The sequence below is a fragment of the Sturnira hondurensis genome, unplaced genomic scaffold (assembly GCF_014824575.4).
Source record: "Sturnira hondurensis isolate 20B ecotype Veracruz unplaced genomic scaffold, ASM1482457v3 Scaffold0005791, whole genome shotgun sequence".
Classification (NCBI taxonomy): domain Eukaryota; kingdom Metazoa; phylum Chordata; class Mammalia; order Chiroptera; family Phyllostomidae; genus Sturnira; species Sturnira hondurensis.
Window position 1 is genome coordinate 421385 of NW_028078422.1, and position 14836 is coordinate 436220.

A 14836-nucleotide genomic window follows, 5' to 3' on the forward strand; every position below is an offset into this window, starting at 1 on the left:
GATCCCAGGCCACAGCCACCAGCTGTTCTCATTCCCTCAGGACCCAGGCATCTAGGCTTGCCCTCCGCCCTCCGCCCTCCACCCTCCACCCTTCACAGGTCTTCCGGGTCCCCATTCCTCCTGGCCCTGAGATCAGCCATCTCCTCCAGGAAGTTGGAATCATCCGCCTGGCATGTGTCCCAGGGTGTGGCCCCAAGGAGCCAAAAAACCCTCCCTTATATAGCCCAGCGAAGAAGCTAACCCTGGAGCTCCAGGGACCTGCAGGTGAGAGAGACTGGGTTCCCTTTGCAAGTGGGACGTGAGATCCCCGACTCTTGCCCCTGACTCCAGGCCTCCTCACCCTACCCTTGGACCCAATGGGCATCCAACTCTCCATCTTTGCTCCTTTCCTGCCCTTCTCACCCGACCCCCAGACCCACTGGATATCCAACTACCCTATACACACATACGTTGGCCCTTGGATCCAGCCCACCTCTGCCTTCCCACTGCCCAGGTGGCCATTGTCCCGAGACTGGGCCCTTTTTTCCTCTCTGGGACAGTCTCCGGCAGGAAGGGCAGACCAGCCTTCTATGACCCTCTCTCTTTCCCCACTGCAGACATGGGTTTCCTGCGGAGCTGGTGGACTCTCTGGGCTGGAGCAACCCTCCTGTGGGGTAAGTAAGACCAAGATCCCATCCCTTCCCTTGCTCCCATCTGGGAACTCTGCCTGCCTTGGTCAGTGCCACCTTTTGTGCCCCCTTCCACAAACCCCTCTTCCAGCGGCACCCCAGACTGGCTGCAGTGGCAGAGAGCCCCCTTGGGCTGTCCAGAGAAGGGCGGTGGGATTCAGGTGGACACCTCATCCTTATAGGCAAGATGCAAAAACGGCCGCTCCCCTGATTTTCTGCTACTCAACAGAAGTTTAGATCCTAACCCTCATTCCGCTGAGTTGGTGGAAAATTTCACTAAAGTTATTCTTGGAGGGCTTGGCACCCAGTTCTTCAGGGTTGTGTCCAGGACTAGGGCCTTACGTAAAGCGGAGGGACTGGGGAAAGGGTGGGACACCAGGACGGGACACCTGATGCCTTGGCCTCGTGGGATACTGGGATCCCCCTTCAAGGCACTCCCCTATTCAGCAGACACTCCTCTGTGACTCCCACACTGTCCCCAAGAACCTGTAACTCCTCTCTCTCCCTCCCCCACCTTCTCCCCTCTCTCTTGGAGATATCTCTTCCCATTGGAGGGTGTTGAAAAGTACCTACTGCTCTCTGTTACCTGGAGACATTTCGTCCACACTCCTGTAACCCCCTCATTCCCTTTACCCACTTCCCACTGCCCCCCTCCTCCCCCAATTCTATTAAGGCAGAAATCACAAATTGGCAACTGAATCCAGCCACTTTGGGCCCCCTAGTGCTTAAAGCGCTTAAATTTGGGGTTGGACATTCCACATGGAAATTGAGACAGCCAGTTTCTCTTGAAAAATGGTAAGATCTGGCACCAAAAAGGGAAAGAAGAGCCAATAAGCCATCAAAATAACAACAAGCTAAAGCTGGTAGCAACACTCCACTTTCAATGGTGCATGAATATGAAGTATGAATGGAGTATGGAGTGTGAATACTCCATTTTCACAATCACTACCCGACCCCTTTTCTATTGCCTGACCCTGTCAGCATTTGAGTTTGAAATCCCTGTCCAAAGCACTCAGGCCTTTGGAAGACAAAAGTCAGAAAGGCTGGTAGGTGAAGGCTGTACAAAAAAGGAGACATGAAAGAGAAGACGGGGGATGATCGAGTTAATATTTAACATGTTATCCAGGTCCAGGGCAAGGGGTTACTTCTCTGATGAATAAGCGAACCCACTAGTGAATTTTTCCACCCCAGCAGTGACCCAGGAGGCCTCAGCTGACCCCAGCAACACCGGAGGGAAGGAATTCCTCACAGCCTTCATGCAAAATGACCAGCCCGGACTCTTCAATTTCCTCGCCCACTTCGGCCTCCTCCTCTCCAGTCTGTCGAACAACACTGCCTCAGTCTCCATTCTCACCCAGGTGGACGGCGCTTCACAGGATGTCACAGTGAAGCCCGGGCAGATGGTCATGGTCACGGTCAGCAACACGGCTGAGATGATCGGCAGTGACATTTTCAACAATGCAGTGGTAGTCAAATCTGACCACACCATCTCCGTGCAGGCCATAAACACTAAGCCCCAAACAGGGGAGGTGACGCTGCTGCGGCCTGTCTGGGCCCTGGGAACTGAGTACTTTGTGTTCACAACCTCTAGCAATTCGGCCAAAAATGTCAAGGAGTTTGCTGTGGTGGCTGGTGCGTCAGGGGCTTCCATCAGTGTACAGCTGAAGGCTGCAGTGATATTCCAGCGCAAGATCTACCCAGCTGGCAGTGTCCTTCATGTGACTCTGAAGCCCTACCAGGTGGCCCAGGTACAGAGCGTGGCTGATCTCTCAGGGTCAAAGGTCACAGCCAGCAGCCCCGTGGCTGTTCTCTCCGGCCACACCTGTGCCTCGAAACACACAAGCTGCAACCATGTGGTGGAACAGCTGTTACCCACGTCTGCCTGGGGCACCCGCTATGTGGTGCCCCCTCTGGCCTCCCAGGTCCGCTTCGATCTGGCCTATGTCATGGCCAGCCAGGTCACGAAGCTGACCTACTACCACGGAAGCATCAGCAACGTCAGAACGCTCCAAGAGGGTGATGTACTTGAGTTTGAGCTACGGCCATCCCAGCCACTCTACCTGTCTGCAGATGTGGGCATCCAGGTCCTGCTGTATGGGGCAGGTGGCATTAGGGACAAAGTGATCTATGACACCTACCTGGTCCTGGTCCCAGCGGTGGCAGCCTACTGCTCTGCCTATATGGTCAATAGCATCCCAGGCTCTAAGGCTGTGGCCATGATGGTGGCACCGACGAAGGCTGCGGATGAGTTGACCATGGATGGGCGCAGGATGGAGGCGAGACTCACCTGGGTAGAAGTACCAGGCAGCGAGTTCTCCTATGCCGAAGTGGACCTCGGCGCCAGCTTGATCCACGAGATCACGGCCACTACCAACTTCGGACTGTTCGTCTTAGGGCTGGTCCCGTCTGGGGGGTATGGAGCGGCGGCGGCCTGCATCCAGAGTGAGTGATGGGGCGTGGTACCCTGCCCTATCCACCAGGTGTCCCCTTTGTGGGCTCTCTCGCCCTTCCCCTTTTCCCACCCGCCCACTCCTCAGTGGCTTCCGGTTCCACTGGGCTGTTTTCTTCACACCACCTCCAACCTCCTTGACGTCCATCTTTCCTTTCCTTGCGGCTTCCCAGACCCTCCCTCCCTGCACTCCCCTCCCCACCCCAGAATGTAGAATACTCTAAATGTTTAACAATGGGTATGATCCAGGGTCCCAATTAATCAGAAGAGATCGCAGAGCATGAAGCAGCATTCTAGAAGCTTCCCCGCGGTGTCTGGCATCAGAACTTTGTTGCTTTTGGGGGGATGTGAGGGAAGGCTCCTGGGGGAGGGCCAATGTGCCGAAAGCAGGGATCTTTGGGCAGGGCTGAGTCAGCAGCTTTCTACCAGTTTGGGGGGAAATAGTTTGCTATTTTAGCAACTGATACACAAGTATACCAGTTGCTAACTGCAGCTCTCTCCCAACTGGTATTGTGATGTTTATGCCCCAACTCAGGAGGTCTAACGTCTAGTAATAACGATGCCTACCACGCGAGGCGAGTTATCCCTCAACACAACAGAGACCATTCTAGGCGTCTCGTACATGTTAGCATAGTTCATCTCCAGGACCTGGCCTTATGTGTAAACCTCAGGCTCAGCGCATTGAAGAAGCTGTTCCAGGCAGCACAGTGCTTGATGGCACAGATGTGAAAGCCAGATTTCTGGGGTTCAAATCCAAGCTTCTGCTTGTGTGGCCCGAGGTGCGTGACTTTACCTCTGTGGGCCTCCGTCTCTCCGCTCCTGTAAAATGAGGGTAATAACTTCACCCTCTTCATAGGTACAATGAGTAACATTTGTAAAGCACTTAGGAGGCGCCTGGCAAGTGGGCAGGGCCAAGCTGCTGTTGTGAACAGACAGGAGACGAGAGCGGCTGAAAGCTAGGAAGCAAAGGAGGAGGAACCGTCTCTCCTTATTTGGAAACCCCCCTTCACCCCTTAAGCTAGGACCTTAGACACCGGGGTTCCCAGAACTGGCAAAAGTATCCCTCCGACTGCTTCCCTCTGTGGCATAAAAGCCACTCAACTTTGGAGGGGGGGGTCACTTTGGGCTTGACTAGTAGAATGAGGAATGCCTGGGGGTGTCCCAAACCTGGCTGCACTTCCTCTCCAAATATCTCTGTGAAGGAGGTATTGTTGTCACCCCCAAGTCACCAATGAGGAAACTGAGGCACGGAGAGTTTAACATTCCTTGTCCAGTGTCACACGGCTGATTGGCCGAGCCAGGATTCCAACCCCAGCAGCCTGACTCCACCGTCATTTCCACTCTGTTAAACAATCTCTGTCTTCTGTCTTTCGCTCTAAGATGCCTCAGCGCTTTGACCTGAGCGAGAAGGTACGGGCGAGGGGGAAACTGGGAGAGGAAATGAACAACTTAAGATTGCCATGATTATTCCTGATGGTCCTTCCACACTGCCTTCCAGTCCTTCTGGGCTGAGCTGGATTCAACTGGGGAATCGGGAAGTCTGGGCTCCAGTCAGGCCTAAGCAGCTCTCATCCTGTGAGATTCCAGACCTCAGTTTCCCTACTTCTAAAATGGGCAGTTGCGAGCAAACTGTCCCAACTCTGCAGCGGCGTCGTTCCAGGATTCCCACCCGCATGGACACATTCCCAACTGCTTCTCTCTCACCACCCCTCTTCCCTCCCCAGCCCAGGGACCTGCGGAGAAGCCTTCCTGCCAAGGTGTGAAATGCGCCCTCTCCGAGCTCTGCCAGGTGGTGGATGGGCAGGCCAGGTGCGTGCCAATGCCCGTGGCCACCTGCCGAGCCCAGGGTGATCCCCACTACACCACCTTCGATGGCCGTCGCTATGACATGATGGGCACGTGCTCATATATGATGGTGGATCTGAACAGCGAGGACCAGAGCCTGTCAGCCTTCAGCGTGGAAGCCAAGAATGAGCACAGGGGCAGCCGCAGAGTCTCTTATGTGGGCTCCGTCACCGTGCGCACCTACGGCCACATCGTGTCGCTGGCCCGTGGGGAAGTTGGCTTCGCCCGGGTAAGTATCCGGAGTCTTCAGAACTTAATGCCCATCAGGTAGAAGGAAGATGCAAAGCCTGGGTATCAGGCCCCCAACCTGAGCTTTTTGTCACGGGCGGAGGGTGCAAGAAGTGGGTCCAGGGAGTGGGGTCCGGAAAAAAGGAATTTGAAAATCCAGGGCGTAACCTTAAACCCCTTTTGTTCAGTGGTAGTACTGTACTCCTAAAAATGTTAAAGGTGCTCAGAGTTTATGCCACTGCGGTTTGTAATTGAAAAAAAACAAAGCAAAAGAAATAAAGAAAGGGAGAAAAAAAGGAAGAGAAGAAATTGTCCAAAAATGGGGAATTTCTTAAGTGACCAAACACTAAGTTTAGTGAGCATCTACTATATGCTAGATTTGTTTCTGAACATTTTTTAGGTATCAATGCACTTAATTTTCACAGCAATCTGTGAGGCAGGTATTATTATTATTATTATTATTATTATTATTATTATTATTAACACTTTTAGATGAGGAAACTGAAGTCCAGAAAAATGAGTAACTTCTGACAGATTTCAAGCTATAAGCAATGGAGCTGGGAACACAGGCAGGGTGGCTCCTGAGTCCCAGTCTTAACCTCTAGGTCCTTCTCTGTCTCTGGTCAATGGGTTGCTACTCAGTCAGTACAGTAGGAGCCAAGAGCAATTATTCCCTTTTCCTCACTATGTTATTATGAAAGTGTTCAAACATCTGAAAAGTTGAAATCACTGTGCAGTGAACACTCTTATGCCAATCACCTAGATTCTAAACACTGTGCTGTTCCTGCTTTATCTCACTTGCACCATCTGCTCACCCCCCTGCCCATTCAACAATCCATCTTTTTTTTCAAATATTGTACCCTTTTTAAAGAAAGATTTTATCTATTTATCTTTACAGGGGAAGGGGAGGAGAGAGGGAGAGAATATCTATGTATGGTTGCCTCTCGTGGGTCCCCTGCTGGGAACTGGCCTGCAACCCAGGCATGTGCCCTGACTGGGAATCGAACCGTGATCCTCTGGTTCTCAGGCCCACGCTCAATCCACTGAGCTACACCAGCCAGGGCCCATCTTATTTTTTCAAACACTAGAGTAAGTTCCAGATACCAGTATATTTCACCCTTAAAGACCTTGACATCCATATCATAACAGGAATACAATATTTTACACTTCTTATTGCTTATTTTTGAAATAAAAGTTATACATAATAAAATCCACAAACCTTAACTGTACAATTCACTGATTTTTGACAAATGTGCAATCCAAGCCTGCATTAAGACACAGGATATTTTCATCACTGTGGATAATTCCCTCATGCCCCTTCCCCAATAATCCCTGACCCACTCTACATGCAATCACAGTTCTGATTTTTTCCCACCACAGATTACTTTTACCTATTTAAGAACTTCCTATTAATGGAATCACTGAGTATAACAATCTTTTTTTTAGATTTTATTTATTTATTTTTAGAGGGGAAGGGAAGGAGAGAGGGAGAGAAATATCAATGTGTGGTTGCCTCTTGTGCACCCCCTGCTGGGAACTGGCCCGCCACCCAGGCATGTGCCCTGACTGGGAATCAAACCGCGATCGTGTGGTTCGCAGGCCTGTGCTCGATCCACTGAGCTACTCCAGCCATGATAACACTCTTTTTGTGTAAGGCTTCATTTGTTCCCCATAATACTTTGGAGGTTCTTCTATGTTGCTGCAACTGATTTTTTTTTTTTTTAGTAAGTGAAGTCTTCACATAGCTCAAAACAAAGAAGGCATGTTGTGAAGGAGGGGTCTTGTTTCTATCCTCCCCTCATCTAACCCTTCTCCAGTCTCTACGAGTAAGGACTTTTAGTGATGCCTGGGGTGTCCACAAAGGGTTTCTTTATGCCAATATGAGCAACCACAAACACACATCCTTACCTCTCCCTTCTCTTAGTAAAGTGCCCTGTACTATACGCTCTGGTTTGCACTGTGCATTCTGCACTGAACTGTACATTCTGGAGCTGTTTGCAAACCAATGGATAGGGAGCTGCCGTGGTCCAGCTGCAGCAGGGTCCAGGGGTCCCTCGAGGTGAGGATAGGCGTCGGCGCTGGGTAACAGGCAACTACACAGCTCAAAGGCAGGTGAAGCACTGTTCCGTTGATTGCAAGTACAAGCAGGTTTTTATATTTTCATTTCTGATAGTGATTAACATTTACAGGTGCATAGCATGATCAGTTAAGCAGAAAAAATCAATACAAAGGTAACCAGGAAAAGTACAAAAGTTCCCATAGTTTCAATTATGTTAAATAAAAATTATTTTAACCAGGAGAACTATTAATCAGACAATTTGAAATAGCTCTATGTACAGAGTTTGAATGTCTTATTATTTATTAAAGTTCTCAGAGTTAGTCATGGGGCAAAACGATACGCTAGACCGAGCAGAGGTTAGGAAACTCATTATAAGCCTTTGTGATGTTTAATTAACTATCTATCTTTCTGTCTAAAATATTTCTCTGTGTACTGTAAACTCTATCTCCCTAGTAACTGTTTTCTATATGCTTAATAGCTAACTAGCTTCTCTTATTTCTTTGCCTGTCTAATTCTGATATATATCCCTATTCAAGGTAAAGGAGGGGCTGTTATTCCAACAACTTTAGACATTCAGGGGCTATTTCATTAGAGGGGATTTGCCTCGGGACTTACTTAAGGGGGCTGCCTTGGGTATTCCAGGCCCCCTACTAGCTGATATCATCATATCCTACAATTGCTTAATCAGGTCAGGGAAGGAGGTGTTGTTTTGGGGAAAGGCCACGGTGATATTGTTCTCAGCCTGACCTAGTTGCTGTTCAGCTCTGAGAATGGTCAGCATTTCTGGGAGATTCCAAATTACCAAAAAGGTAAAGGTTAGAACACCAAGAGACAGCAAGATTAAAATCAGCACCACATATCCATTCGTGCCACGCCCGCCAGGCCGGAACACGATTTTTTGCAGTCGTCCTCCCCATGCTCGGACTTTGTCAGACAGCCTGGTTGGCGCTGGGACTGGACGTGGCAGGGAGCCTGCCTTCCTTTCTTATAGCTGTATCCTTCTCCACTGCCTGGGTGCATCGCAGTCCATTTAACTCAGTCCCCTGTGGACGGACGCTTTGTTCTCGAAGGCAAACAAAACTGCAGTGAATATTCTGGCACTTTCCTCATCTTGTGAGTGTGCAGGTGGCTCCGTGCGCCTCATAGCCAAGTGCATCAAAGTTGATGTTCTTGAGATCTAGAGGGACTGGGCACAAACTCAGGGGACTTCCAACCCTTGAGATCGCACGCAGAATTTTGCACAGTGAGCTGTGCAGTTATTCAGGGACAGCACCCATCACTTTGGTCAGTGACTTGCCAAAGGCTTAGAGCTTCTGGTAGAATTGTGGCAGGATGCTCGCAGGATGTCGTAAGCAGAGGACTTCGTGAAAGGGTGATATCAGCATGGTCTTATTATTTTTTTAAACATAAATGTGTTTAAAGGTAGAGGAAAAATCTGGTATGATTTCCAAATGTGCATGAGTATGTGTCTACAGCAATAGGGGTGGCTCGTCTTTTCTCAGCTTACACACATTTTGTAAGTTTTCTGTAATGAACAAATATTACTTGTACCATTTAAAAATGGAGATCATTACCCCTGGGGAGAGACAGACCTAAAGAGTGGTCCCCAGACTGGGAGCCTGTGCGTGTGGGGTCTCAGGCTGTCTTGGTCACTGTTGTACCCACAGCACTGCCTGGCACAGACCTGGACACACAGTAGGGCTCATGGAGGACTTGTTGACTGACTGACAACTGGCTGATTGAGCATAACTTCAGACCATCGCTCATGCTGTTTACTCCATCTGTTACTCCATTTTGATACTCCATCCTCTTGGCTAAGATGAACTTGTGTGGAGAAAAAGTAAGAGAGAGTTGCTCAGGAAGAGGAAATGGGTCCAGGGGACAGAGACATATTCTTTATCTTCTGGCTGGACCCCTCTCCACTGGGACATTTGCAAAGGAATACCCTTCCCTGTCCCTATTTTCGTGATTCTTTCTTACTGATCTTTTACAGCTCAGCTCAGTCGTCACTTCCTCCCGGAAGCCTCCCCTGACCTGCAAGTTTGGGTCTGACCCCCTTTTTAGGCTCCCACAGCCTCCTGTGCCTCCACTACCCCAGCCTTGTCCATTCTGACGTGTCACTGTCTAGTGGCAGGCCTGTCTCTACTACTGGACTGGGAGACCTGGGAGAGCAGGGTCAGGGTTGTCTTAATCAGCCCTGGATCTCCGTGACCTCCCAGCCCCGGCCAGGAGAGCGAGTGCCCAGGGAGTGTTTATCTAACGCCACAGGGCCTTCGTTCCCTCCCTGAGCACTTGCTGTTGCTGCGTGAGGCACCGTCCGAGGCACCAGAGATGAAGCAGGAGCTGACAGTCTGTGGAGTTAGACAGACGGTGCATGCAAATGATATCTTAGCAACTCAGAAGCTATGGGAACAAAAGAGAACAGAAAAGGGGAGTGAGAAGTAGGAGTGAAGGCAGTGAGAAGCCATGTAAAACAGGGCGGTCAGGGAGGCCCCCCCCCAAGATGGTGACCTCTGAGGCATAGCTTCTGTAAGCGGCAAGGAAGTGAGCGGGCTGTGTGTGCACCTGCGGGAAGAACGTTTCAGGCCACGGGGATAGCAACAGCAAAGATCTCGAGGCTTGGCCGGTGGCAACAACGAGGGGGAGGAACCCTACTGCGGCGGGAGCAGGGAAGTGAGTAGGAGGAGACGAGGGGCTGCCGGACCGAACACACAGGACCTGACCACTGCCCTCCCTCCTTACCCCCTCCGCAGATCGACAACCAGCGCTCACGCCTGCCTGTCTCACTGGCCAACGGTGGCCTGAGTGTGCACCAGAGCGGGACGCGGGCCGTAGTGGAGGCGGACTTCGGGCTGGTGGTCACCTACGACTGGGATTGCCAGCTGGCCCTGAGCCTGCCTGCCCGCTTCCAAAACCAGGTGTACGGACTGTGTGGCAACTATAATGGCAACGCCACTGATGACTTCCTCACACCTGATGGGGAGCAGGCTTCTGATGTTGAGACGTTTGCCAGTAGCTGGAAGCTGGATGATGAGGACTACCTGTGTGAGGATGGCTGTCAGGGCAACTGTCCCTCCTGCACCCCAGGCCAGACCCAGCACTATGAGGGTGACCGTCTCTGTGGCATGCTGACCAATCCTAGTGGCCCCTTTGCCGCCTGCCACGATGCCCTGGACCCCCGGCCCTTCCTGGAGGACTGTGTGTACGACCTGTGTGCGGTCAGCGGGGACCGGCCCAGCCTCTGCCGTGGCCTCAGCGCCTATGCCCAGGCCTGTCTGGAGCTCGGCATATCTATCAATGACTGGAGGTCACCATCCAACTGCCGTGAGTGATGCCCTGGTCAGAGCTGGGAGCACAGGGCGGGAGGCAGGGGACCCCTTACATCTGCTCAACATCTGAGCCCTTACTGTGGTACAGCCTGGAGCTGGATCGTGTCAAGGACAGGGGGATGGCCGAGATGGCCAGGCAGTGCTCACAGTGAGCTCAAGGGGGAGGCAGACGTATCTTCTGACAGTGACAGTCCGGAGGGTCACAGCTGGGCTGGGGGAGGCACGGGCAGAGTGGTCAGGGTCAGGATGGGAGAGGTCAAAGAAGCCGGTGGGACACTAAGGAAGCTTCCAGACTCAGCCTTGGGGATTCAGAAGGAATTATTAGAGAAGGGGGTGTCCAATCTGCAATTCTTAGGAGGACTAGGAACTAGACAGGAAAAGGGGAGCAGGAAATGAGCTCCAGGCTGAAAGAAGGACATGTGCTAAGTTTGGCCTGAGAGGTCATCTTCAGGGACTGGCAGCAGCCATGGGAACATTTCTTCACTTAGAGCCCCTGACGTCACATGACTCCCTGACGTCCTCTGGGTAAAGTCCAAGCTTCCCAGGCAGGTGTGCACTCCCTTAATCCTTCTTTCACTCCTTTATTCATTCACTCAACAGGCAGTCCCTGAGCCCTTATCTGGTCCCGTCCCCATGCTGGTGATGGGCACCCACCTGCCCCTGCCCCTGTGAGGCTCCCAGAGAAATGTTCAGGAGGCAGAAAGGCCAGACGAGAGGGAGGAGAGGCCCTCAGGCTCAAGGCTTGAGACAGACGCTGGAGGGGGAGTCCTTATGGGAGAGACACTGAGCCATTTGAGGTTTGTCTTGGTCACTGCTGTGTCCTCACTGCTCAGTTCTCACCCCTTTCGCCGGAGTTCCTACTGCCTGGTGCAGAAGGAGAAACCAGCCAGTGCATCGATCCACTGGCCCAGGCCCTGTCCTTGGTGCTGAGGACTGAGCTGCGACTGAGGCAGACCTGGTCCCCCCTCTCACAAAACTCATAAACTTGAGGAGGACAGACAGTGAGCAGCAAACCATGGAGTAACTTCAGAGAGAGAGAAATAAGGTTTAGTGGGATGCTCATGGAGAAGGTGCTCAGGGAACACCATTCTGAGGAGGTGACATTGGGGCAGAGACTGGGGGTAAGGCAACAGAGTCAGCTAATAATAATAATAGTAATAATAGTGCTTAGTTGATGTCTCTGCACAGATGAACCCATGTACTCCTCACAACAGCCCTGTGAGTCCAGTGCTCTTATTATGCCACTTTACTGACAGGGAAACTGAGGCACAGGGCGGTTGGAATCGTTTGCTCATTGACTATACAGCTAGGAAGGGAGAGCCAGCCTTTGAACCCACGCTACCTGGGTTCCCGTAGCCTTCTCTCAACCACGAACCGCACTGCCTTTCCAGGAGATGTCAACACAGGCAGAGGGGACAGTCAGAGCCAAGGCCCTGAGCTGGGAGTGCAGCCAACCCTCAAGGAGGCCACTGTGGCTGCCGCGGAGTGAGCCAGAGGGAGAATGAGAGGAGGGCGTGGAGGTCAGAGGGCACGTGGCGCGGGGCCTCACGGGCCAGCAGGAGGACTCTGGCTTTTACTCGGAGCAGGAAGGAGCCACAAAGGGGCTCGGAGCAGGAGAGGGATGTCCTCTGATTCAGGTGTTCACAGGCTTGTGAGGAACCTACGGAGGTAGGGGCAGGCTGGGGGACCGGAGGAGCGCAGGCAGGAGGCTGCTGGGATGAATAGGACCAGGGTAGGGATGGCGGTGGGAGAAGGGGGCAGATTCTGGGTAGATTCTGAATACGGAGCCCCCGGAATTTACTGACAGATTGGTTGTCCAGGGAATGAAGTGGGGAGGGGTCAACTATGTTTCAGAGGCGGGGGGCCTGAGCCCCTGAAGAACGGAAGGGCCTTGAACTAGAAGCGGGTCTCTGAAGGAGGAGCAGAGTTGGGGCGGGAAGTCCTGGCACGTGCCCCACCGAGCCGCCTCCAGGGCCCCCCCCCCCCCCCCCCGCTGTGCTGGCCTGACCCGATCCCTGTCTCCCCGCAGCCCTGTCCTGCCCGGCCAACAGCCGCTACGACTCCTGCAGCCCCGCCTGCCCCGCCTCCTGCAATCCCACGGCGGCGCCGGCCAACTGCTCGGAGCGCCCCTGCGTGGAGGGCTGCACTTGCCTCCCGGGCTTCGTGGCCAGCGGCGGCGCCTGTGTGGCGGCCTCGTCCTGCGGCTGCACCTACGAGGGCCGCCCCCTGGCGCCCGGCCAGCAGGTGTGGGCGGATGGTGAGTGCCAGCGTCGCTGCACCTGCGACGGCGCGACCCATCAGGTGAGCTGCAGCGATACGAAGGGCTGTCCCGCCGGGACGCGCTGCCACGTCCAGAACGGCCTCCTGGGTTGCTACCCCAAAAGCTTCGGGAGCTGCCAGGCGTCCGGGGACCCGCACTACGTGACCTTCGACGGCCGGCGCTTCGACTTCATGGGCACCTGCACCTACCTGCTGACGGGCTCGTGCGGCCAGAACGCCGCTCTGCCCTCCTTCCGCGTGCTGGTGGAAAACGAACACCGGGGCAGCTCGGCGGTGAGCTACACGCGCGCCGTGCGCGTGGAGGCCCGTGGCGTGGTGGTGGCCGTGCGCAGGGAGCACCCTGGGCAAGTGCTGGTGAGGAGGAGCACCCAGGGCCGGGGGGGGGGGGGGGGGGGNGGGGGAGGCGCGCGTGGGGGCGGGGCAGGGGGTGCGGAGAAGATCGCTCCAAAAGAGTGCGCGGAGCTGCTAGAAGACCAGTAGCCAGTGATGGAAGCCAGGGTCCCCAACCAGGGCCCTGCTGCCTTTCCCTGGCTGTGTGACTGGCTCTCAGGGGGTCCTTAGTTTTGTCCCCTGTCCAATGTGATAACAAGAAGGCGCCTCAAGTGGAAGCCCCTTCACAGGGTGGTTGTGGGAATTTGACCAGTTAATATTTGTAGGGCATTAAAAAAAAAAACCTTGATGCCCAGTAAATGTGGACTCGATATTGTATTGATATGAACCCTCTAAAGGTCTAGATACGTGCCTTTTCTGAAAGGTGATTGATTTTCAGATAGTAAGGTGGCCTGGGAAAGGTCAGAAACTAGAGGTGTGTGTTTTCAGGAGAGTGGGTGGGGCGGAGAGCCCAAACAAATGACAGGCTCTGGGAAGAGGGTTCTCAGACGGTCCACCACCACCCCGCAGAAGTCGAGAACCACTGACTGACTCTTTAAAAATAAAAATAAAAATTGTGGGGTTGTTGCAAGGTTTACAACATTAGCTGCAGTTCGGGACAGTGGCCCGTGCTTTCGGGAGGAAGAGGAATTGGAAATGGAAAAGAGAGAGAACCTGCCACAGTCCTGGCCCCGTGCTAACCCCTTAACTCTTCATCCTCAGAACGACCTTGGAGTAGAGGAAATTCTGCCCATAAAGCCTCATTGGAGGCCGTTGGACATAGAGAAGTTCCTCAGTCAAGAGAGGATATAGTCGCTAATATTTACATCCTCGCCTCTCTGAGATGACATCCAAGCTGAGGTTTGAATAATACTAGCCAACATATATTGAGTTATTTCTGTGCAGTAAATGCTCGACACATAGTAACTCATTGAATTTCCACAACAACTTTGTGCCATTGCTAGTCCTGTTAGATGAGGACCCTGAGGCACAGAGAGGCTGTCGCTTACTCAAGGGCACAGAGCCAACGAGTGGCAGAGACGGGATTTGAAGCCAGGCAGTCCGTCCCCGGGGCCCATACCCTCCGGAAGACGGAGATGGGACAGGCGGGGACAGAAGTGGATGGAAGGGTGCTCCTGCTGGAAGGAACAGCAAGTGCGAAGGCTCTAAGGCAGGAACAAACGTGAAGGGTTGGAGGAACAGCATGGAGGCCAGTGGGGCTGGAACGGAGGGAGAGAGGAACGAGCGGGGTAGAGGGTGATGGAGAGGATGGCTGTAGTAGACGCTTCTGATTTAAGCTGAAACCTAAAGGGTGAGGAGGAGACCACAAGGCAAAGAGTGGTTACTCCCAGGCAGGGGGAACAACAGGTGCAAAGCCCGAGGCTGGGCTGAGCTTGAAGAGTGCAGAACAGCATGGGGTTAAGGAGGCTGCCCCTGAGAGGCTGAGATTGGGAAGCTGGAATAGAAAGGTCGGTAGGAGATGAGATCAGAAAGTGGGGACAAGCGGGGCCTGGTGGGTAGAGGGGTTTGAGTTTAAGCTAAGAGGTGAAGGATGAGGGGGAGGAAGCCAGGCAAAGAATAGGGGTGTACGAGAGGGTAGAAAGGTCAC

The 14836-nt window shown here is 53.0% G+C and overlaps 1 protein-coding gene across 2 annotated transcripts in view; it reads left to right on the forward strand.

Moving 5' to 3' along the window:
• Window positions 1–598: 598 nt before the first annotated feature.
• Window positions 599–14836, forward strand: part of FCGBP (Fc gamma binding protein) — a 38839-nt gene continuing 24601 nt past the window's right edge. The window contains exons 1-5 of one of the 2 annotated variants that reach the window (XM_037047479.1): window positions 599–653; window positions 1860–3110; window positions 4842–5191; window positions 10003–10573; window positions 12608–13212. In XM_037047479.1, coding sequence (XP_036903374.1) covers window positions 599–653; window positions 1860–3110; window positions 4842–5191; window positions 10003–10573; window positions 12608–13212 — 2832 coding nt within the window. The remainder of the gene's footprint in view (window positions 654–1859; window positions 3111–4841; window positions 5192–10002; window positions 10574–12607; window positions 13213–14836) is intronic. The other variant, XM_037047478.1, reaches the window with a different exon arrangement.